The 26137-nt window shown below is 42.7% G+C and overlaps 1 protein-coding gene across 1 annotated transcript; it reads left to right on the forward strand.

Moving 5' to 3' along the window:
* Window positions 1–4579: 4579 nt before the first annotated feature.
* LOC112264813 (carcinoembryonic antigen-related cell adhesion molecule 5) lies at window positions 4580–21162 on the forward strand. The gene is made up of 9 exons (XM_024441667.2): window positions 4580–4733; window positions 5025–5363; window positions 7597–7881; window positions 8560–8826; window positions 10554–10832; window positions 11061–11315; window positions 11520–11640; window positions 19763–19803; window positions 20342–21162. Exons 1-8 carry the CDS (start codon window positions 4685–4687, stop codon window positions 19779–19781), a joined length of 1614 nt encoding a protein of 537 aa, XP_024297435.1. The 5' UTR covers window positions 4580–4684; the 3' UTR covers window positions 19782–19803; window positions 20342–21162.
* The last annotated feature ends 4975 nt before the right edge of the window (window positions 21163–26137 follow it).

Here is a 26137-nt window from a genome sequence, read left to right on the forward strand (position 1 = left end):
CAGTGGGGGTAGTCAGACAGTCCAGGTCACAACGAGTAATCACACAGTTATTCCTCTTACTTCCCTCTCTGTTCTCTGCCCCGTTGTGCAGGCCGCTTCCTCTTTTATCCCCCAGTGCTCCCTGGCTTAATGATCCAAAGGCTCGCCTGGGGCAGGAAGTCCATAAAATAGTCAAATAATATTCATAAATATATACATACATACACACTGCATATATACACATAGTGTACCTATTGTGGCAGACGGCAGGGAGAGGTGAGGGAGTGGAACCAGCGGGCTGCAAGATATCTCCCTTCAATAAACACTCCCCTCACTTCTCCCTGCCATCTGCCGCAGTAGGTATGTGTATATATGGCAGTGTGTATGTATGTATATATGAATGTATATTATTTTACTGCTCTAGGGATGTAATTATTCTTTTGATGACCTTACTTACTATTATGTATTTTTTCAATCTTTATGTGATGCGCAATGCAGAGAACGCCGGAAGAAGAATGAATGAATTAATCCTATGATAGATGGGTTGCCAAATGGTGATTTGACACGATAAGAGACTATACTTTCTACTCTAGACCCTATAATTCATATTCTAGATTGGACAATTGTTTTATGCCCTCTACTTGCATACATGTTGTCCAGTCATGTGCTATTGGCTCTATAGTAATTTCCGACCATGCCCCAGTGTATATAGATATTGAAATCAGCAAAACAGTTCCCAAAACGAGATATTGGAAACTTAATACGTCTCTGCTTAACAATGAAGGATTCTGCTCTGTGATAAAAGATAAATTATCACATTACTGCCTCGACAATCAACTCTCTCCTGTTTGAGCTGCAACTGTCTGGGATGCTGCCAAAGCAACCATAAGGGGTCATATCATTTCCCATGCCTCTCTGATCAAGAAGCTTCGAATGGAAGAAGCATTTAGTAAAGCATTTAGAACTTTTTCATAAACAGCCACCAACCCCGGAGAACTGGAATTCACTAAGTGGTGCTGAGGCCAAACTCAATTTAGAGCATACAAAGCATGCAAAAAAAAACCAAGCAAGAATAGAGTAAGTTTGGTAACCGTCCGAGCCGTCTACTTGCACACCAACTTTAAAAAGAACAGAATGAAAGATTGATTAAGTCTATAAGAATGGCAGATGGCTCCACTTCTTATGATCAATTGCTTATCAATTATTTTCTTTTGCAACTTCTATACGTTCCTTTATACTTCACAATGTACAAGATCGAACAACAAAATTGCAAAATATCTGAATAAGATTATCTTGCCCGTTATATCTGATGAGCATAGAAATAGACTAAATGCACCCTTTACTCCTGAATAGGTTTGGGACACTATTAAGGCAGTGCCTTCTGGCAAGGCACCCGGCCTAGACGGCTTCTCGGCAGAGTTCGACAAGACGTTCTAGCCTGAGACATGCCCTATCTTCATGCCTGCTCTAAATAATATGTTCGAAAGAGACATCACCTGTCAGGGTACAAAATTAACATGGATAAATCCACGGCTTTACCTTTGAATATCCCTTCTACAATCAACTTAGAAACGATATCTCCTTTCCAATGGTCTGAAACAGGCTTAAAATACGTGGGCATATGTGTTACTCCAAATCTTAAAGACCTGTTTACTTCAAATGATATGCCTTTGCTCACAGAGATTAAACAGGATCTGAGTAACTGGTCTACCCTACCAACTCTCTTTTTGGCAGAATTAATGTCGTCAGGATGAATATCCTTCCATGGCTAAGTTACCTATTCCAAAATATTCCCTGCTGTCTATCTCAGTCCTTTTTTTCAGAAAGTGAATGCAAATATATCTATGTTTTTTTATTTATCTGGAACAAAAATAAACCTACAATCAAATGTACCAAGCTAATGAAGCCTAAGGATTTAGGAGGGGTCTCTTTGCCAAATCTGCAACTATATTACTGGTCTGCACAGATCAAGCACATGATTAGTTGGTGCCTAGACAGATGCCACTCACTTTAGGTTGGTAATGGAATCAATAGCATGTCATCCACAGGAAAGGAAGAGTTACCTCAGCTGCAGAGGATAAGTTCATTAGAGTTAACGGCTTCAGAAATCGCAACCAAAATAAATGCTTCACAGAGTTCAGGTAACAGACACATCTCAACATCAAGTGTTCAGAGGAGACTGTGTGAATCAGGCCTTCATGGTCGAATTGCTGCAAAGAAGCCACTACTAAAGGACACCAATAAGAAGAAGAGACTTGCTTGAGCCAAGAAACACGAGCAATGGACATTAGACCGGTGGAAATCTGTCCTTTAGTCTGATGAGTCCAAATTTGAGATTTTTGGTTCCAAATGCCATGTCTTTGTGAGACGCAGAGTAGGTGAATGGATGATCTCTGCATTAAAGGTCGACCGATTATGATTTTTCAACGCCGATACCGATACCGATTATTGGGGGACCCCAAAAAGCCGATAGCGATTAATCGGACGATTTTTAATTTTATTATTTTAATTTAATTATTAATTTGTAATAATGACAATTACAACAATACTGAATGAACACTTATTTTAACTTAATATAATACATCAATAAAATCAATTTAGCCTCAAGTAAATAATGAAACATGTTCAATTTGGTTTAAATAATGCAAAAACAATGTGTTGGAGAAGAATGTAAAAGTGCAATATGTGCTATGTAAGAAAGCTCCAGTTCCTTGCTCAGAACATGAGAACATATGAAATCTGGTGGTTCCTTTTAACATGAGTCTTCAATATTCCCATTTAAGAAGTTTTAGGTTGTAGTTATTATAGGAATTATAGGACTATTTCCCTCTATATCATTTGTATTTCATTAACCTTTGACTATTGGATGTTCTTATAGGCACTTTAGTATTGCCAGTGTAACAGTATAGCATCCGTCCCTCTCCTCACACCTCTCTGGGCTCGAACCAGCAACACAACGACAATTAGAGCTCGCTAATTAGCCAGCCATTTCACTTCGGTTACACAAGCCTCGTCTCGGGAGTTGATAGGCTTGAAGTCATAAACAGCGCAATGCTTGACGCACAACGAAGAGCTGCTGGCAAAACGCTTGAAAGCGCTGTTTGAATGAATGCTTACGAGCCTGCTGCTGCCGATCACCGCTCAGTCAGATACTTAGATACTTGTATGCTTGTTTGCTCAGTCAGATTATATGCAACGCAGGACACGCTAGATAATATCTAGTAATATCATCAACCATGTGTGGTTAACTAGTGATTATGATTGATTATTTTTTATAAGATAAGTTTAATGCTAGCGCGTAAGCAACAAGAGAGAGGCAAGTCATTATTGCGTTGGACTAGTTAACTGTAAGGTTGCAAGATTGAATCCCCCGAGCTGACAAGGTAAAAATCTGTCGTTCTGCCCCTGAACAAGGCAGTTAACCCACCGTTCCTAGGCCGTCATTGAAAATAAGAATGTGTTCTTAACTGACTTGCCTAGTTAAATAAAGGTATAAAACAATTCAAAATTACACTTAAAAAAATTTTTGGGGCAAATCGGCGCCCAAAAATACAGATTTCCGATTGTTATGAAAACTTGAAATCGGCCCTAATTAATCGGCCATTCCGATTAATCGGCCGACCTCTACTCTGCATGTGTGGTTCCCACGTGAAATACGGAGGAGGAGGTGTGATGGTGTATGGGTGCTTTGCTGGTGACACAGTCAAGGATTTATTTAGAATTCAAAGCACACTTAACCAGTTTGGCTACCACAGCATTCTGCAGCGATACGCCATCCCATCTGGTTTGCGCTTAGTGGGACTACACACCTCCAGGCTGTGTAGGGGCTATTTGACCAAGAAGGAGAGTGATGGTGTTTTGCATCAGATGGCCTGTCCTCCACAATCACCTGACCTCAACCCCATTGAGATGGTTTGGGATGAGTTGGACCGCAGACTGAAGGAAAAGCAGCCAACAAGTGCTCAGCATATGTGGGATCTCCTTCAAGTCTGTTGGAAAAGCATTCCAGGTTAAGCTGGTTGAGAGAATGCCAAGAGTGCACAAAGCTGTTATCAAGGCAAACTAGTGGTTACTTTGAAGAATCTAAAAGGAAGACACGAACATTGTGCCCACAGTACAACTGAACTGTCAAGATGAAACCTTGTCTAGCTTATTCCACTGGGTGTCAGCACTGTCAAGGCAGATGGCAAAATCAAACGTTCACCTTAAAGAATTACAGTAGACTACCCTACAATGTTTTTTAGGGTTTGTGTGGTGAATATCTTTTGAAAAAATAAATTGATTTTTTTTTCTTAGAAATTGTTTCCCATGGTGGAAAAGTAAAGTCATTCCTACATTTCAAGCAGTAAATTGTATTTAGTTTTTCTTAAATGGTTGAATTGCTAAATTCACAGTAATAGTAGCCGTACCATTCTATGAGCAGATATGATGACTTGTCATACATTGTTAGGCTGTTTGAAATATTTTGGGCACAGAACTAGACATTTTCTTCGATATGTTTCATTCTCCGCAGTAGTAATAGTTGGTACTATGTCAAAATAGAGTGTAGTATGTGAATGGGTTGCAATCCATTCTAAGAGGCGGGTTTTCTGATGTTGACACCTTTACTGGGTGTGTACCATGAAGGAGTGTACTCATTCAGTTTGTAAAAGCGACAGGTAGCCCGCATTATTCTCTGTCGCGAGAAGGGTTCCAGACATCTGGGATGGATTTGTTTCATTTGAGGTCGCTTGTCATTTTGCTGTCAGCAGTTGGTAAGATTAATGAATATATAAATTATTGTTAGCCCTACATGTAATAGTGGACCGAAGAAAACAAAATGTTTGGAGATGTGTTGGGTCGGTTAGGTTTTGGAGGCGCCGTCTGAAGGCGCATTGACGTGGTTCTAGTAGAATGCCTTTTTCAGGCCAATAATATAGGCTACCATTACAAACATTTATTTATAGTTTTTACTAGTGCATTGCCTTTATCTTGCTTCCTTCTTGATGTATATCACACACTTATATGTTGAAGTGAACACCTGTACTCAAACCGGTTTCTCTCAGGATGCTGCAACGGGCAGAGCGTACTCCCAGCAGGCCCGTTGCAGGGAGTACAGGGAAAGAACGTCACGTTCAAAACCCTCATCATGCCCACAGATGTAGGCGACTTTATCACAGTATCTTGGAATTTCAACGGAGGTAGTGGACTTGTACCTGTTGTCACTTCTGCGCCCAAAGGAGAGACAGTTGGCGCAGGCTACGCAGGAAGAGTGTCACTGAATTCATCCACCGGCGTATTGAAGCTGGGACCCTTGACCGCGAAGGATAGCGGGGACTATGCGGTGACCATGGTCACAAGTGCTGCAGTACAGCGCACAGGTGTAACCGCGCTCAAAGTTCTAGGTGAGTAAGACGTTGATTGCGCATAAAAGACGTTAATTGAATTGCCTACATGTCCCGAAGTAGCCTACACATTTTGGCATATGTTTACCAAAATCATCTTTATTATTTACAGCCAACTGTTTTCGTCTACTCTATTCATTCCCAAGTAGGCCCTTACTCCACAGATACATTTTGGTGCATAATTCCCTAATAATGATTCAAGGGTGTGGCCCTGTGGCTCGGAAAACGAACATTCTAACCTACTACCATGCTCTAGAAATATGGGATGGAGTTATGTCACTGGCATTATACTGTATTGCTACAAACCTAGGCCTGTCTTTAGCAATGTGTGTGTCTGTGATGGCTCAAGGCATTTCTTGGATTAATGCTTATCCATGCCAATATCCCAAATGAGTTTTTGCCATATCTCAGCTAGACACCTACACAGCACTGCCTTCAGAAAGTATTCACACTCCGTGACTTATTCTACATTTTGTTGTGTTAAAGCCTGAATAATGTTTTTTCTCAACCATCTACACACAATACCCCATAATGACAAATTGAAAACCAAGAAGAAAAATGTTTGCACATTTATTTAAAATGAAATGCAGAAATAGCTCATTTACATTAGTATTCCCACCCTTGAGTCAATACTTTGTAGAAGCACCTTTGGCAGCTACTGTATTACAGCTGTGAGTCTTTCTGGGTATGTCTAAGAGCTTTCCACACCTGGATTGTACAATATTTGCCCATTTTATTCTTTTCAAAATTCTTCAAGCTCTGTCAAATTGGTTGTTGATCATTTCTAGACAACCCTTTCCAGGTCTTGCCATAGATTTTCCAATAGATTTAAGTCAAATCTGTAACTCGGTCACTCAGGAACATTCACTGTCTTCTTGGTAAGCAACTCCAGTGCAGATATGGCCTTAGGTTATTGTCCTGCTGAAAGTTGAATTAATCTCCCAGTGTCTGGTGGAAAGCAGACTGAACCAGGTTTTCCTCTAGGATTTTGCCTGTGCTTAGCTACATTCTGTAGGCCTCCTGCCTTATGTAACCATACCAAATGTAACATATCATACTAATTTGAGTGTCCCAGATTTATGTTTACTATGTTACGTCTAGTCTATGAGACCAGGCATTATACTGATTTAAAAACTCTGTCAACTTCCTCTGTGACAACAACACCGAAAAATAGGGGTTTTATGGTTTTAGAGAATCAAAGGACCATGAATGTAATAAGAAAATCTTAGGTGCTGGCTTAAGGCCGGTAGCAACCGCTACAGCATGTCCGGCCAGAACAAGGATGAGGCGGATGTCCAGGTTAAGAAGGGCTTCATGGAAAAAGAGAGCCACATTCACACACGTGTCACACACAGCTGACCACTCATGGTTCAGAGAATTGAGAATCATGTCCACTGAGAACTGACATTAACTATGGTTCTTTCTGAAAGGAAAGAGGGCAAAGAAAAAACCCGGCTATAGCACTGCTATAAATAAAGGTTCAATTAAAAAAATATATATAAACAATATGAATGACATGGCTGTCTAAGCTAGCACAGGTTAAGTATAAAACAGGAAAGGCGATACACTACAGCAGCATTTAATATTTGTATTAGTCTTTATTTTTTCGCATACTGGTTTGTAATTAAGGCATGTAAAAGTTCACATGTCACAGATGGCATTTCTGCCCCCAACAAATGCATTTTGATGCAAAAACGTTTTTATTTTTATTTTTTTAACTTTCAAATGCTTCTCCTTTAAAGTAATAACGTCCGTCATTCGCCCCCATTTGCATGCTGCGTCACGTATTCAAAGCTTGAAGGATGGCAATGACGAGTCAGAAGTAGGGAAATAGTTTACAAGTAAAACTGGACTTTCAGGTTCATGGCAAAGTGTAAAACCAGTAAGAGGTCATATACCATTTTGTTGGGTCAGATTAGAATGACCCCTGTGTATTTTTGGTCAGTTAAACGGCAATTTATTTTACGACATCACAGCCATCGAATGAGCACTTGTTCAGTTCACAACATGTTCAGAAAGCCTTTGCTGCCAACCTGCGGTTTACTTTTCATCAGTGTAATGCTTTCGCTCCCTTCCCCCTCAGCCTTAGAGTACAGCTTCATCAATATGCCACTCTCCCCTCCCTCTGCCTCAACTCAAGCACTGATAACAATTACCCTGAAACCCCATGCCCTCTTTGCCATGACCTCGTCTTCCCATTCACCCACCCCTACCTCCTCCCTCCCCTCCTCAGAACCGGTCGCTGTCGTGACCATCAAGTCCAACCTGAATGAAGCGGTCGAGTTCAACAGCACTGTGGTCTTGACCTGTTCGGCCAAAGGCTCCTTCCTCATGTACAAGTGGCTCAACGGCACCGCCCCACTGGTCGCCGATGGGAATCATGTGACTTTGAGTGCAAACGCAACAGTGCTAACCGTGGCTGGAGTGTTCAGGGAGGATCTGGTCGGACCCATCTACTGCACAGTCTCCAACAAATTAGAGAGCGATAGCAGTGCCCCCTTCAACCTCACTGTCAGCTGTAAGTACCTATGTTCTTATAGCCTGGTCTCACATCTGTTTGAGCTGTCTCCTACTCCTATGGTCATTGTTAGAAAGACAGCACAAACAGATCTGGGACCAGGCTAATATTCTTATCCATTGATTCCGCTCACGTCTCTGCAAGGCTATCTGAAAGGTTCAGGTGGCGTTTAGTTTAGAGTCTTAGGAGGCTTTGTGTGACTTGGGACACTCCCAGTAGGGGTTTCTACACCCAAACCCAACTCTCCTGTTTACACCATGCCTGTGGTCCGATGGTTATGCTGATTTACCCTTATCAAGAGAGTTGAAATCCCGGCAACATTTTCTTTCTCAATTTTATCAACACGTAGATATGATATTGAGCAGTAGATCAATTTGTTTGTGTGATGGCTTTAGAATAAGTCATGCCAGCCATTTTCTATATTGTAACAGGTAGAGGCTGCTGATCTAAATCAGACAGCTCAGGGTAGTACAATACAGGTGTCAGGAAAATGCAGGTCAGATAAGATCCACATTTCATCAAAGTCCATCTGAGTAGAGCACCTGGGAGGGGATAGACCAAGCATGGCTTGTTTTCGTTAAGAATTTAATGAGCTGCTACATTGTGGTTTGCAGCCTTAGGCCTAAGCCTACATTTGAAAAATATCTGGACCTAACTCCAACTCCAATATATTTGCAGATGGGCCAGAAAACATCGCCATGGCAGTCACCCCCACGGCTGAGGTCCAAAAGAAGGGTTCCAACATTACATTGACCTGCTCAGCCCAGTCTAGCCCTGCGGCGGTGATTCAGTGGCTTCACAATGGAGTCCCGCTCAGTGTGATGGGCCCCAAGCTGGTACTGGACAACGTTGCCGAGGCACAGAGTGGAAACTACTCCTGCATGGCCAGCAATGCCAAAACCTTGCGATACCTGGAATCCACCACAGCCAAGTTCACTGTAGTAGGTGAGTAGAAGAACCACAAGAGCCAATGGGAAATCAAGGTTTTGTACATGGATAGGAAGGGTGCTTTAGCAAATACAAAGGGGAACCATGGACAGTATACTGGTAAAGACCTAGAGACTCAAATCTTACTCTAATGGAAAGCAAAGTAGTGAAAATGGTGGTTGCATTCAGTTGAGCTACAGTATTCTTCTGAGGTTGTCGGTAACATGTTTCTCAGATATTACACGCATTTGATTTTATTAGACTTATAGACTGACTTGATCTTGTTTAACTAATTACAAGGAAGTTATTATTACCCGTTCTCCATTTAATGGTGAATATTTCATCGAAAAGGTTTGTTACAGCCAAATCAACACTTTTAAAACAGTTTCTGTATCTGCAAGATAAAGAATTTGTCATTAGTCCTCCATCCCTGCCTCAAAGAGATGGCATCATCCTTATTAAGCTAATACCATGAACAGACAGACTGAAACCTGTTTCTTGGCTTCGCACCCAGAAGGCATAACACGGAACACTGAATGGATTCCGTATGATTTTTAAGCCTCCGGTACAAGTTTGAAACCCAGTGACCTTGTATCATGGCAACTTTGTACGTTCCCTTGTAGGTTTTTAAAGCTTGTGAAATATGTGCTGCATACCATACGGTACAAAGAGTGCATGGCCCGGTGTGTACTGAAACGATTTACAACAGGAGACAGACAGTCTACCATGTTGTGAGTGACTAAAACCTGCTCGGTTGGGGGGGAGGTCTTTCAGAATGCCTGGAGTCTTTGAGTCGTGTGTTTTTTTTCAAAGGAAGAGAGATTGTGGGATGTGGGGGGGTCATTTCAGTCGTTCTATGAATGCTCCCCTCTACTTGGCAAACAGTAGTGACTTCAAGTCCAATTATTCCGTCATGAATCACAGTGACACGTTTTTACTTTTAATGACTGACCAAAGCTGAGGAAATAAGAATTTGCCTCTGAAAATGTTTGCCTTCAAGCCTAACACTTATTGGCCAAAGTATTGATTAGGCAGTTATGAGTCACCATTGAGGGCCATGAACATTGTGTTTAAAATATATGATCTTGGCATTTGTTTTCCAACACTTAATAGTCTGGAAAGAAGACATCAAGATAAACAAGACAGTGGTTTCTCCTGTTCCACTGGTTCACCTGGTCCAAAGCAAAAACACAAACTTGGCCTTAGTCTCACTTTCAAGTGGTCTAGCAAGACATGTTAATTGCATTGTCTATTCATGTAGGTCATTTGGTTTTGCTTGGTACATCAGCCCATTCAAAGACTCATTGTAAAATAACATTCTATTTGATGTCACATTTTATGGAAACATGGCCTGGTATAAGGTGTACAGTGATATTGTATAGTAGCTACCCACAGACGTCAAATCAACTATTATTCCATGTTGGTTCAACATAATTTCCTGGTTCAACCAGTGTGCCCAGTGCTCAGATGTCATGTCATTAAGGTATAATGAAAGTACAATATCTTCCAATTTAGTAGGCATCGCTAAATCCATCCAACTAAAATCGAATGAAGAGTTCATCAAGCTTCATGGGGTTCATCAAGCTTCATGGGGTTCATCAAGCTTCATGGGGTTCATCAAGCTTCGTATATTCTAAATACTTTGTGGGTCTAGCACTCTGTAGTTGTGAGTGAAACAAGCTGTCTCTCAGTGTTACCATCTGGTCTGTGTAAACCCAAACTCCATTTGTCCTCTGTGTTTGTAGAGGCCCTATCCGGCACTAAGATCACAGGCCCCAATGGAACGCTCGTTGCAGGTAACAGCACGGCCACCCTGAGCTGCCAGGCAAGTGCCGGCACCGCCGGCACCCGAGTGTGGCTGAAGAATGGCGTGGCACTGTCTCCTAGCAACAGGGTCATGGTCTCGGCAGACAAGAGCTCGGTCACGATCAAGCCAGTGCAGAAGGAGGACAGTGGGGAGTACCAGTGCAAGCTGACCAATGCTGTGAACACAGACTCTGCCAGTCTCAAGATAGGGGTCAACTGTGAGTCTCTTGCCTCTTGACCTCTACGCTGACCATTAACACCAATGAACGAAGTTAGCTTTATGTTTTGTTGTATATTCATAACGTTACAGTATCCAAAAAGAAAAGCTTTGTGTTTCACCCAAATCCACGATGAACTGTCTGAATGCTAAAGTGTAGTATTATTGATGTCAGAATGGCCAAATCCAGCTGAAATTCAGGTATAAATTCTCCTTTCCTGTGTCTCAGTTGGTCCTGAGGCTGTGTCGGTGAAGGGGGATAGTGCCGTGGTGGTGAAAGACCGTGTCACGCTCAAGTGTACCTCAGTCTCCCTCCCTGCTGCCACCTACACCTGGAAGTTCAACGGGACGCGGACCGACGTGGTGACAGCCGAGTACATCATCGAAGCCGCCGTGTACAAGAACACTGGGATTTACACCTGTGAAGCCAGCAACGCCGTCACCGGGTTGAGCACCGCCGTCGCCCACCAGCTGTCCGTCAAAGGTTTGATAGCGGAGGCTATAAGAGTATTCCACCATTTGGCACCATGGTTCTTAGGATGTCTTCTCACCCTAACTTTTGTTGGGATATTCTACTCGTAAATCATGTACGGTAGCACTGTACACATTTATCTCCAGAGGAAGCCGCATTACTTTGAGATGTTCTGATGACGATGATAAATGATAGGTTGTTCTTGTGATTCCTCAGAAGAGGGAACACTGGAGAATGGTCTGACGGGCGGGCAGATCACCGGGATCGTCATCGGCGTGATTATCGCCCTAGGGGCCATCATCGGTGGAGTCCTCCACCTGAGACGGAGAAAAAGACAGTGAGTCCTCTTGGTTTTACCTTTTGATCCACTTGTGCTATTCCATTAAAAGAGCGTATGGCTTTGCAGACACACCTGTTGTGTGTAATGATACCCAATTCCTCCCCGTCTCTTTAGTGCCCTTCCTGTGAATCTCCAGTCCTCGCTTCCTTCCTCTCATTCTTTGGCGTCGTAGAACTTGTAGTGTTACCAAGTATCTTCACTTTGTTTCGTAGCAGTCAAATTCTCTGCACTTCCAAAAACCCTATTTTAACAAACTCTTTGTTGCTTTTCATTTGCCTCAACACAGATAAAGATACAGATTTTTTTTTGTGGGGGGGGGATCATTTCTGATCAATCGTATCACTGAGGTGAAAGTGATGCAAACAACCACATCCTCTGAGTTACCTGCCAGTGGATTCAGGAATCATTATCTTCAAGCGAAGAACAAACCGTTTAGTCAAGGCAGACACGGGCTGACACGCCTCGCACATTCCAGCATTTGGCAACAGAAATCTATGATAACACCCCTTCTGAACAAACCAGAAAGGGAGAAATATACCACAGGTGTCATTGCTCACAGTTTTGCGTCAACAGCCTTTTTCTCATTGGAACTCTTGTTGTAGTTCACGTTCTCATTCCTCTCCCCTCCCTCGCTAATAAGAGTGTTGTCAGGCAGAGCAGACAAAAAAAAGTGATCTGATGGGACAGAGATCGCTGGAGGTCAAGCGTTCTGTATCTGCAGAGCACGGTCTACAACCGCCGCTCCAAGGTTCAGAGTTTGTCTCCCTGCTCTTCGTTTATCATAATCCGACAAACTCAAACTTGATATTTGAGGCTATTGTTCCTTGACGGCGTTCGCACTCCTGGAGGTCTTAGACAGGAAACTGTCTGTATCCATTGACTAAGAATGTCAGGTTTGGATCATTGGCAGGCTCCTCTCCCCTGTAACTATTCCCCAGGTCGTTGCTGCAAATGAGAACATGTTCTAAGTCAACTGACCTGGTAAAATAACGGATGAATAAATAAATCATTATTGTAAGGTTGTCAATGGAAAAACAGGAACTCTATAAGTGAAGATGAACTACTGGGATTGCTCACTTAATATTTACCTGGCTGATTTCTAGAGTGTGCCTGCAGATGCATTCCTTGAAATAGTTTTTGTTTCATTTAGTAGACGTCGTACAAAGTAGTATTATTTACATCAGCTTTTTGTGTTTGTGGTCAGTAGAAAATAAAGAACGGAGGTAAAGGTTCAAAACAAGGAAAGGGAAGTAAAGTTACAGGGATTTCTGATGCAAAGACCAACCGCCTTCATCCAGTCAGGAAGATGAGCCTCCAGATAACCAACCAGCATAACACGCTGTTCCCCCAAAGTGCAGACTTCCTACCGGATAACTTAACAAGCTGATAAAAAAGCAAAAGATACAACATTTTACTTGAGTTCACTTCATTGTCGTGTTTACAGCCGGTGAACAAGGGGAATGCAGTGTGGCGTTAAAAGTAGACCTGGTTGGTTACGTTTAGACAACCCTGTGTGCACAGCTGGGTTCACACAGACACACAGCTGTTTTAGATGAGAGAGGGACTGGCAGGTTCAAAGCCCCAAACACCATACGGTTCCTGATTAGTGCGATAGGTGACTGGCAAATTGGTACACAGCAGGCCAGGCCCCTATGTAAAATGGGGGGGGATTAGTGATTACAGGTGCCGATAGTGTAGGTTTCTGGAAAAGGGCACAGTCTTTATAGGGAGCAGATTATTTTCACCGGTAGAGGATATAGATAGATATATGTCTTAGGTGTACACTGAATTTGTTTAACCATGTTCTGATATACGTTACTGGACACTTTTTTTACAGAGTATCCAAGATTGATTAAAGCAACTAAGATATGATTCTGTTGATATACCATGACATGTATACAGTAGATAACTGTGAAAAGTCACAGATAAACCACTGCCAAAGACCTGCATGTATTTATTCTGGCTCGCTCTCCTCATTCTGCCTGGCCTTGTCAGCCTGGATCAACGCTGCTAGTTTCAGTATTTTGAAAACACAGTCGGACCACATTCCAACACTCTCTCTCTAGCCTCACACTCAGGAGAGGAAGATTCCATCTCAACAGGGGGGTCCGCCTCTTTTCGCCCCTCTCTGAATCACCTTAAGACAACAAGCTGTCGGGGCGTGGTGGCCCGGGCAGTGGAACGGACTCTTCCAGCCGAGCTTAAGCCCCTCCTCACTTCAGATTCAGAGTATTTAATAGTCACGTACAGTGTTGCAGGTGTGATTGTAGGGTGAAAATCTTAGTCTTAGAGCACCAACATGCAGGACTAAGTGAAATAAAATAATGGAGATGGTAATAAAAAACAACAATAGAAATAGCACTATATACATAACAACTGTGGCTGTGATAAATAAATAAATAAAGTAGCAGGTAGCTGACTAGTGGTGGCTATTCAGCAGTCTGATGGTCTGAAGGTAGAAACGTTCCGTTTTTGACACGATGCTCCTGTACTGCCCTTGTCTGAGTGATAGAAGCAGGGAGAACAGGGCGTGGCTTGGGAGGCTGGGGACCCTGATGATCTTCTTGGCCTTCCTGCAACACCTGGTGTTGTAGGTGTCCTGTAGGACAGACAGTGTGCGTTCGGCTGCACGTACCACCCTCATAAGAGCCTTGCTGTCCTCGAGCGGTGGAGTTGCCGTACCAGGCTGCGATGCAGCCCGACAGTATGCACTCGATGGTGCTCCTGTAGAACACTGTAAGGGCCCTCGGGGACAGGCCAAATTTCTTCAGCATCCAGAGGTTGAAGAGTCATCACGTCGGTCAGCGTCCAATTGAACTTCCAGGTGTAGGTGGCAGCAGGGAGGGAGACTGAGGTACACTTCAGCGTGACATGGTGTTTCACCTCTACGGCACTATCCCCCTTCACAGGACCCAGTTGTATGTGGAGGAGTTCAGACCCAGGGTTGTGAGCTTTGTAATGAGCTTATAGGGCACTATGGTATTGAAGGCCGAGCTCTGGTCGATGAACAGCATCCTCACATATGTGACCAACCAGCTCAATCTTATGTAAGTAGGAAAATTTGAAATTGTGTTTTTTACATTTAGATAAAAGTAGAGACTCAGGGCTACAAAATGGTATATCATACACTACAATAGAGGAACAATGGGAAAGTAATTCTACTTTGAAAGTTGATAAACTTGTAATCTCACTTTGGAGAAAATGGCCCTTGAATGTTTTGGTGCACCTACTGGAGAGCTCTTTGTCTACACCCATTCAGCATCGTTCACACCCTCTTAAGCTTCAGCCCCACCCAGCTCTTTCAGGATTCACATGTGAGGCCATATAGTAAACAACCAAAGATTTCAAGACTAAAGGCTGGTTTATACTACGGGTGTGTTCATAAATTCAATCTGGAGTGCCAGAGCGCGCTCAGAGTGCGCTCTGGGCGTTTGTAAATTCAGAGCGTTTTGCTCTTGGAGCGTTCAGACAGCATACTGGACGCTCTGGCCTAGGAGTAGGGTTGATCTGAGCGTTCTGACCTAACAACAACAGTCAAGCACCCAAACTAACTGACTAACATTGGCTAGCTTGCTAGCTACTTCCAGACACAAATGAGGAAACAGCGCACTCTGACCCTTTTACTCACCCTAGCAGAGGTGGTTAGGTTGTTTTTGTTGGTGACTGCAACTGTGCTTCTCGCAACAATTTAATTCAGCTCTTTTTTCCAACGTTTACTGACACCGGCCATATTGAACAGGTGTTGAGCGTTCGTAAATTGGTCTGTTATTCTGCTCTCTGGCACGCTCAGACAAGTGCTCTGAAATCGGAGTAAATAGCCAGAGCAAATTTACCTGCTACGTCTATCGACAGATGTTGCAGTGGCATCATGAACATTCTATTGAAATGGTTACTTGCATAGTGGAGTCTTTTGTTTAGACATGTAGCTAGCTAGCTAAACAATGAACCATAATCCCAACTCACAACGTTACTACCCTGCATGAATCTGCAGGTAGCTAACCAACCAGGTTCAATGTTAGCTAGCTAGATAACATGAGGCTATAACTACCAATGCAAATAGCTCTGAGATACGAATAATATTACGACACAGATCATACACGTAACGTTAGCTCGCAAGCCAGCCACCTAAGGTTAACTAGCTAACTAACAGTACACTTTAACTTGAAATGAAAACAACTTTCTGACTAAATTTAAAATGTGTAATATCTGAAAATGTAGCTAGTTTACTATTTTGCCTGTATTCATGGATGGACGCTTCTCCCTCTCTGTCACGGATGCCATGGTTGCCTTAGTTTGAAGATGTAATCCGGAGAGAGGTGTTTTATACAACAGCCTTCAGTGTGTTCTCTTTTCAACTCCGTCTGCATATTTGCAATCAAACGGCAGAATTAGCTACTGTATCATACTCTAATTCCACCATGCATTCCACTGATTTCAAAACATGGTCCTCCAGAAAGTGGAGAGCAACACCTTTGCAGTTCTACTATGTGATATCTTTTTTTAAAAATCTGCATTAGAGAGGATTACCTACACACACTGACCAGCTCAAATAGACAGTAGCGTGCTACATGACAGACCAATCTGAACTCATCTCTCAACATGTCCAGCCCACCCATTATCTCAGCAAATCATGGCTAGCGGGAAGGTTCCTGTCTTTTTCTGTGGCTAAACCAACTAGGCTCGTAATTGAACAATTTTATTAATATTTACAGATTGCATATCAGTTTGTTATTAAGGCACATGAATGTTTACATGTTCCAGAAGGCACTTCTGCTAAAAAAACGCATTTAGATTTTTTTTTAAATTAAAATGTTAACTACGTTCAAATGGCTTTCCTGTGGAGTGGTGACGTGCGACATACGCCTAGTTTCCTGAAATGAGTCACATTTGCATTCCTATGGTCCAGGTGGGTAAGGGCAGTGTGCAGTGCAATAGCACTGTGGATCTGTCAGGGCGGTAGACTAATTGGAGAGGGACGAGTGTGTCGGGGAAGGAGGAGGTGATATGGTATTTGACTAGCCTCTCAAAGCACTTCTTGATGACAGAAGTGAGTGCTACTGGTCTGTAGTCATTCAGCTCAATTACTTTCCCTTTCTTGAGCACAGATGATAGTGGACATCTCGAAGAAGGTGGGTATAGAGGCCGGAGTTAGGGAGAGATTGAAAATGTCCGAGAACACAAAACAGCCAGTTCGTCTGCATATGCTCTGAGGACACTGCTAGAGATGCCGTCTGGGCCAGCAGCCTTGCAAGGGTTAAGATGTTTGAATGACTTACTTGAATGGTAGCTCAGGGTCATTGTGCTCGTTTCTTGAGAAAAAGATGTTTAGCTCGTCCGGTAGGGTGGCGTTGGTGATCGTTAGGAGCCCCTGCCACATACGCCTTGTGTCTGACCTGCTGAATTGCTCCTCCCCTTTTGTCCCTATACTTGTGTTTCACCATCTTGATCGATCTGCGTATGTCATATTTGTACTGTTTAACCAAACTATTGTCCGCAGTCACCTTGCTCTGTTTATAAGCAGCATCTCTCTCTTCAGATTTCTGGCACGTTTTGGTGGACTAGAGAGGTGGACCGAGATTGAGTCAGTGGAGCAACAATTAGATAAGGGAAATGTATGCTCTTCTTTATTGCCATCACTTGGATTTTCCCCCTTTCCATGGGAGTCACTGGTGATAGGGGAGAGGCTGAGTTGAGAGCATGGTTGGAATGCCACCGTCTTGTCTGCACAGGTCTCTCGCTCTCTTTCTGTCCATGTCCCTCTTCTTCTCGCCTCTTCTGTCTGTTACTGTCTTTCACTCTTTCTAACATTCTTACTCTACATTCCTCTCTTCCACTTGGTTCCATCTGTCCTCGCTTACTTTCCGCTATGATTTAGAGTTTCCTCGACACGGTTTGTCCTGAGGGACATTCCTCACGGAAGTACTCAGCCATAGTACACGGGCATACCTGCAGGATCAAAGTGAAACTGCCAAGTACTCATTGTTGATATTGTAGTTATTGAGTCATCCTCTTCCTGTGTTTGTCCCCATTGTTATGTCTACTGTTCTTATCAATGGCACAAAACTAGGCTAGATGCTTAGATGCTTTCTGAGATGAGATCGCAGAATTACAAAGGTTACAGTACCTACCAACACTGCTCTTATTCGTCAGGGCATTAGGGTTTGTTCACTAACCATTTCAACTCGTAGGAATTGGCCTATTTGGATAGGGCTAAATATATATATTTTTTTTACAGAAGAAATATGAAAACCATATGTATAACCATGGTAGCAATTAAAAGGAAACAGTTTGGAAATTAGGGGGAAATTATTTAGACTAAAGGCGAGGACAAAACAGTTCATCTGAAACGAGATGGAATCTTAACTTTACATTGTTGATTGTATGTGAATTTTACATTTGTCTTTTTCACTGCATTTGCTGATAACGAAATTGGAAAATACTGTGGATACATTCAGCAACATGATAAGGATATAAAAATTTGGGGTAGGTACAACATAAGACAAAGAGATGAGAAGGGTTTGAGTGAGAGGTCAAACTGGTGTCTCCGAGTGGCTTTCACACCTCTACAAAGTGTCCACAGTTCCTAAGCAATTTCAATGCAATATTATGACTCCAAGAAGAGTCTTCAACAATGAGCTGCTATTTCAAGCTCTCCTAGTTGTGTTGTTGAGGAACGAGAGCAAGCAGACATGTAGTTGTTCAGAACAACCCAGGGTATGACGCCACGTCGTCTTGGAACTGAACATCAAGCACAGTGATCATAAACATTGACAATGTACTCTATATCACATGAGTCTTACGATATGGAAATGGGAAGTCTTTGGCTTGCTTGTACGGCATAAAAGCCATATTTTATTATAATCCTCAACGTCTCGTCTTTCAAAATACTTTGAGTCCTCTTTTATTTACAGCATTTCCCTCACTTGGACAACAAAACATTTGCTCAAATTGCCCAGTTACAGGGAGCGATGGGGCCAACATCTTGTCACTCGGTGTGCTCAAGCTCAGAACCGCTGTCAGTCAAAACCCATACCGTGCTGTGAAGCGGAGACCTTGAGCTCTGACGTCATGTACACTCGGTTGGCAGTTTATTAGGTACGCCACCCCGTTCACGTGGCCATGGCTTGCTATTTTAAAGCAGGCAGACGGGCATCGAGGCACTCAGTTACTGTAGGATTAGAATGGGCAAAACGAGTGACCTAAGTGACTGTGAGCATGTTATTATCGTCGGTGACAATCAAATAACATCCAGTCAGCGGCAGTCCTGTGGGCCAAAAAAGGCTAGTTGATGAGGGGTCGAAGGAAAATGGCAAGAAACGTGCAAGCAGGCGGGCCACAAACAGTGGTGTGTAGAATGGCATCTCGGAACGCACAACTCGTCGATCCTTGTCATGGATGGGCTATTGCAGCCGGCGACCACACCGGGTTCCACTCCTATCAGCTAAAAACAAGAAGAAGCAGCTCCAGTGGGCACGCCATCACCAACACTGGGAAATTGAGGAGTGGAAAAACATTGCCTGTTCTGACGAATCCCGGTTCATCTTGCTGATGGCAGAGTCAAGGATTTGCCGTAAGCAGCATGAGTCCATGGCCCCATCCTGCCTGGTGTCAACGGTACAGGATGGTGGCGGTGCTGTAATGGTGGGCGGAATGTTTTCCTGGCACACGTTTGATCCCTTGATACCAGTTGAGCAACGTTTCCATGCTTGAATAATTCTGGCTGTTCTGGAGGCAAAGGGGTGTCTGACCTGGTCCTTCATGTACCTAATAAACTGGCCACTGAGTGTATAGCATGTTACTGTAAAGCCACTGCGTTACAATTTAGGCGCTTATCAGTGTCCAAATCTGCCAATTTCAACATGTATATGGGTACAAGTGTAATGAGCTACCTATTGGGTTTCCATCAAAGAATTAGGATACAGAATTATTTTGAAATAATAGCTGCCTGCTTTATATTTGTTGCGGTCATGTGGATATATGAACTAAAATCAAGTCATTCAGGTTGTCAAAGCGAAGTTATCATCCCCACAACAATGAGGCGTCTTGTTTTCTCAAATCCCTTCAAAGCCAACTCATCATTACACTAATCGCAACTATTTTCTCTTATGTTATGTTTCAGTCTCCAGTCGCCATACTAGAAGAGTGCCCTGAGGAAAGCTGGTAAGCCGCTCTTTGATAACTCTATATTATCCTGAAGTTGTTTTTGCGTTCCCTTGTCAGGCAACGCAGGCCAGCATTATCCTGTTGTTAACAACAGTTATCAAGGCTGTCTCCACTGACCTGGGACAAACATTTCCTGTTGAGGACATTTTTATTGCATTGCGTTTGAGGCTATAGCTACTGTTCTGTGGTGCCACTCCGTATCACACACATTTTACCTGAAAGGCCTTTCAGATAAGAATGTTGACTTTATACGTAGGGAGTGAGCACCGAGTCCGAGTCTGGCATAGCTACAGTAAATCAGTGTATCCATCTTTAGTCTGAATGAACAAGTAAGGCAAAGGTCCTCATTGCTGTTATCATTTGATTATGGCCTATTCGCACTTTGGGAGTTGAAGTAGAACAAACGCCAGTAGACACTTTCAGACGAGGACTTTCAGACGAGGGCTGATGAAAACAAGATATTCAACTTCAGAACGTGTTCTTGTGGTTGTGAGTAGTGCTCAGTGGTAAGCTATGAGTTTCTTCTTCCCCACAGGAGCTATCAGCCCAAAGAATCAGCCAATTATTCCCCTCAAGATCAATCTCTGCAGTCGGGAAGACCACTCAGATGGAAACCTCCCCCAGGTCTGTCCAGCCATACAAGCTATTCATCACAAAGTCCATATAACCCCAGGGGTCACAACATCACCCTCTCCAAAAACACTCACACATCAGAAGACATGGTCATCTCTGTTGAAAATGGTGGTGTCCTTGGGCTTGGATTGGACCCGAAAGCACCAACACATCTATCCCATCTAACATCTATCTGTCTGTATGGACTTATTTTCTTTCACGCACCTTCCCTCCTCTCCAGCCATCCCATTGGCTAAGGTAAACAGCTTCCAACATTCCCTGAGATGCTGACTCTTCCCTTTTTTTTTGCAAAACAGGAATGTCATTGCTTACATCAATTTCTCCACACATTCCTTGGGAAATGAATCGCATCATAGACTTGAGCGATGGTGAGAAACTGGAGGAGGATCTAGTGGTGTAATACACTGGAGTCCCACGGGACTGTAGGGCTTAGTCACTTGGTCCCTCCTCACTGAGCACACTCATCAAGGCGAATGGGCAAGTATCGTCTGAATCTTTCAAACACCTGACGGACACAGGTTCGTAAATCTGACGTTGCCACAGACAGGTGTCTGCTTGATCCCAAGGATTGCTTCCCCACCCCCCCTTTTTCTTTTCCGTCTTTACCTCTACAAGATCTGCTCGTAAGAACTTAATGTGAAGACGGCGATGACAAGATCCAACACGCAGCAAATATTCAGGGGAGAAGAAAAAAAAAAAGGTAGGAATGTTTTTGTGGGCAAAGACATTCTTCGGTTTTGGAGGGAAAATGTGTGTGCTTCAGTGCTGTACTACTGAGTTCTGTTATTTGCTATATTCCACTTTTCAAATGTTTTAATCATTTGGCCTTTTATAGTTTAAACCCCCCAAAAAAGACAAAACTATGTTTTTAGAAACATGAATGAACAAGTGACATTTTATGTTAACTGTAACACAACCCCTTTTGACCTGCTTTTTAGCTTTGTTTTTGTCACTAGTGTTTTTTGAACCCTCCGATGAATACATTAAGCTGATGGTGTTTTTTTTAATCCAATGAATGATAGATAATAAGTTGTTTGCTGTCAAACAATTAGTTGTTTGACAGCACACACAGGTATGTGACAACCAGTCATACACACCTTCAATTAGAACACACAGAACTATGGGTTAAGAGTTATTTTTATCCGTTAAGTTTTCTCCCACCATTTAAAGTCAATGGGGGGTTTTGTGTGGCATAAACAGTACAGGGCGGTTACTCTAGTAGGCCTGGTAATGTCACTTGGCTGTGGAAGGTGTTTACTCTTGTGGTTTGACCTATTCTGTTAAAACATGTAATTACATAAAGCATTCCGTATATTCAAACAGAAAGACAGATGCACAGACACCAGAACTTGAACACGGTAACCAAATACACTGAACAAAGATTTAAACGCAACATGTTAAGTGCTGGTCCCATGATTCATTAACTGAAAAAAATATCCCAGAAATGTTCCATACACACCAAAAGCTTATTTCTCTCAAATGTTGTGCACAAATTTGTTAACATCCCTGTTAGTGAGAATGTTATCCTTTGTCAAGATAACCCATCCACCTGACAGGTGTGGCATATCAGGAAGCTGATCAAACAGCATGATCATTCCACAGGTGCATCTTGTGCTGGGGACAATAAAAGGCCACTCTAAAATGTGCAGTTTTGTCACACAACACAATGCCACAGATGTCTCAAGTTTAGAGGGAGCGTGCAATTGGCATGCTGACTACAGGAATGTCCACCAGAACTGTTGTTCTGAGAATTGAATAAGCCGCCTCCAACGTCGTTTTAGAGAATTTGGCAGTAACTCATTCCGATTGGCTGGGCCTGGCTCCCCAGTGTGTGGGCCTATGTCATGTGGCTGCGCCCATGCCCAGTCATGTGAAATCCCTATATTAGGGCCTAAATAATGTATTTTAATTGACTGATTTCCTTATATGAACTGTAACTCAGTAAAATCTTAGAAATTGTTGCGTGTTGCGTTTATAGTCTTGTTCAGCAGGTACACTGGTCATAATTGGTGCAGCCACTGCATGTACTAGTCATTAGTTTTCATAGAGATCTAAGTAAGAAACTTGATTGACTGAGGAAGAATGAGATTGTTCCGTTTTCGTCTCGTTGGTTTAGTTCTTGAAGATAAACAGGGAGAAATTGACACCTTTTTACCTGAAGTGTTTTAGTGAAAAATGGAAGAGCAATAAACCTTTGTAAATATGATTTACTTTATGTAAATGTATACTGTAATAAACATTGTATTTTTTAGGCTTGACATTCTGTTGTCTATTTTGGGGTTTCTTGCTTTATCTTAATTTGAATATTTCAAATGTCAGAAGCTTTCTCAGGTTGTTTACAGAAAGGCGTATTATTCTTTAATGACTGACCAGCCTATATTCATTCATCATTTTCTCCTTGTATGGACACGCCTCTGAGATGTTTGATTTATTCTTCTGTCCTTACTGCCACTTGCGTTTTGTTACAGTCTTTCTTCTTTGCAAATGGAACTCTCCTACCTATGTCTCGCTAGCCAACCGCAGTCTCTGTCTCGAAACAGCCAATCACCTCTCTCTCTCTCTCTCGGGTTTTGGAATGACACAGAACATAAAGGCGGTCTTGCTGCAGTTGGTGTGTGTGTGTATGCAATGGTGCTCTCCTCTCCTGCCACACCAGTCCCCCCTCCCCCGTTTCTTCACAGATATGGCTCAGAAAAAAAGAAAGAAACGATGTAAAAACCTGCTTTAACAGAGAAAGAGTATCCCTGCAGTGGGCATGTTGTGAGCTCAGGGTGAGAAACCGACACCCTGAGCTCAGGGGTGGGCTAATTATAGCATCCATATCTTATCTGAACCATAATGGACTGGATTTGAAACCACACATTTACATTTGAACTGGATTTGATCCTCTTGCAGACGCATTCATATAAAATGAGCTAACCTGTCTAGAGTAATTGGGACGGGAATACGAATGCACGGTTGGATGAACAAACACTACAAGGTGCAGGATGCTCTTGGTGGTGACCAGTCTATCAAGTTCATTTGCCTTGAGTCAACAATGGCTTTTTTTAATTATTTACTTTTGGTCTGGTTGGGTGTTAAAACAATGGGACAACTGTATCACTGTACTTGAATCTAAACGAAAACTCAATAAAATGTAAGTGTCCAAAAATATCTCTGGATCCCTTTTTAAAGCTGCCTTTATGTCTTATAAGATTACACCACATCTATGAGCTCAAGCTTTTAGTTGCCAGTGTATTAGGTTTCTTGAGTGCAAAGTGTTCTGCATGTCAAACAACAGGCATGAAATCGAATATACTGAATGTAAAGTGCTTTCGAGCAATTATCTTGAAAATTAAAGCCAAGAGGAGTTCGTATAATTCTTTACTAACTTGATTGTAACATGTTTGTTGTGGCCTTACAGGTTTGAAGGCTATGTTTGATATAGGCTACCTCTACCTGACTTCCACTGTCACTGTCAGGAAGTTGTGCCTGCCAAGGACATTAGTTCATAAATAAGTCTGCTTGGCAGATCGAGTGAGTGTCTCCCACCCACGAACAGTGTAGTCTAAAGAATAGTCCCCAGTCACAAATGATGACTTTCAGTTTTTGCTCATATGTCACGGGGACAGTCCCCAGAGCTCTTGTACAAGGCAGCCTTGAGAGAGGAGAGGGGAGGGGAGGCAGTTTCAGTGCTGTGACTATGACTCACCAAGCTGACTTTCTGCAGATCAGGGCTGTCATTACCCTACTCTGTAATCACACTCACACTGGCCAATGTGTCTCAGTGTTTTTTGTTGTTGTAGTAGGCAGAATAAAATGGCTGTAACTTGTTGGTACAAGTCCAGATGTATGCAACTTCAAATTGTTTTTTTTTTTCTCACAAATTAGCTTTTAAGTTTGGAAATCAGTTTTGAACAAAATAATAATGTTATGTGTAAATAACTAGTGGTAAATTATATTTTGTGATGTGTGAGTCATGACCTTTTAACTGTATGTGCATATATCTGTCTTAGCTATGAGTGCAAATTCAGGTTCCCAAGTTTACTTTCTTTTTTGGGGGAGCTCTCTCTCTCTCTCATCCAGCTCTCTCAATCCTCTACCATTGCATTCACACACTTATTCTCAACATACAGACAGATATTACTTCCTAGATATTAAAACTTCTTTACCGCTGGCTTCTCTTGCTCACAGACCTGAAACGTCACCAAAAAGTTAGCATCTTCTAGATCAGAGTACCTTGGAGTCAAACACCCTCCGCGTGCCAGGCCCAGGGGCCTCATTTATAAACCGTGCAATACAAACTAGATCCCAAAACATGCGTGCACCAGTTCTCACGCAAAAGTTGGCATTCACAAAAACGGAACTTGGTGTTCAAATGTAATCATGTTCCCGCAAACTTTAGACCATGCCTACTCACAGTTTCTAGTGGTTAAAGTGTTGCATTACAAGCAGGCAAGTATATTAGTGTTTTGTGCAAATGGGGGATATGATAGACAGGCTTATTCGTAACGATAAACAGGTAAATAACAAGATGCAATCCTTTGCCGTTAGTGAGAAGAGTGAACATCTATTTTGTTTATCTTTGCATTTTAAAATAATTACAAATAGGCGTCTATTTCCGGGGGCTATTATTTATTTATTTTGTTCCATGATCATTGCATAATAAATTCCTCACCTTTTCTGTCATGGTTTCGTACTCACGCGGTAGTACAGGCCTACAACAAGGATACCATTCGTCCCATCTCGTTTAATTGGACTCACTTCACAGTAGTAACGGCTCCAGAGGCGTGCTCTGACCACCAACTGTCTGTCATATGCGCGCAGGGAAATAGATCATGAGAAGAAAAATGTATCAAAGAGAAGAAAAATGCATGTTTAGAACTGATCAATGATCGCATGGTGCAAGAATTAATGCAACTAATTGATTATTCAATCAATCAATCAAAGTTATTGGTAGCCTAGTGGTTAGAGTGTTGGGCCAGTAACTGAACGTTTGCTGGATCGAATCCCAGAGCTGACAAGGTACAAATCTGTCATTCTCCGGGCACCGAAGATGTGAATTTCGATTAAGGCAGTCCCCCGCACCTCTGTGATTCAGAGGGGTTGGGTTAAATGCGTAAGACACATTTCAGTTGAAAACATTCAGTTGGACAACTGACTAGGTACCCCCCTTTCCTTTATTTATTTATAAAGCCCTTTCTACATCAGCCGATGTCACAAAGTGCTATACAGAAACCCAGCCTAAAACCCCAAACAGCAAGCAATGCAGATGTAGAAACACGGTGGCTAGGGAAAAACTCCCTAGAAAGGCAGGAACCTAGGAAGAACCCTAGAGAGGAACCATGATCTGAGGGCTGGCCAGTCGTCTTCTGGCTGTGCCGGGTGGAGATTATAACAGTACATGGCCAAAATGTTCAAATATTCATAGATGACCAGCAGGGTCAGATAATAATAATCACAGTGGTTGTAGAGGGTGCAACAGGTCAGCACCTCAGGAGTAAATGTTAGTTGGCTTTTCATAGCCGATCATTCAGAGTTTGAGACCGCAGGCACGGTAGAGAGAGAGAGTCGAAACAGCAGGTCCGGGACAAGGTAGCATGTCTAAAGAACAGGTCAGGGTTCCATAGCCGCAGGCAGAACAGTTGAAGCTGGAGCAGCAGCACGACCAGGTGGACTGGAGACAGACAAGGAGTCATCAGGCCAGGTAGTGCTGAGG

The sequence above is a fragment of the Oncorhynchus tshawytscha genome, linkage group LG13 (assembly GCF_018296145.1).
Source record: "Oncorhynchus tshawytscha isolate Ot180627B linkage group LG13, Otsh_v2.0, whole genome shotgun sequence".
NCBI lineage: Eukaryota > Metazoa > Chordata > Actinopteri > Salmoniformes > Salmonidae > Oncorhynchus > Oncorhynchus tshawytscha.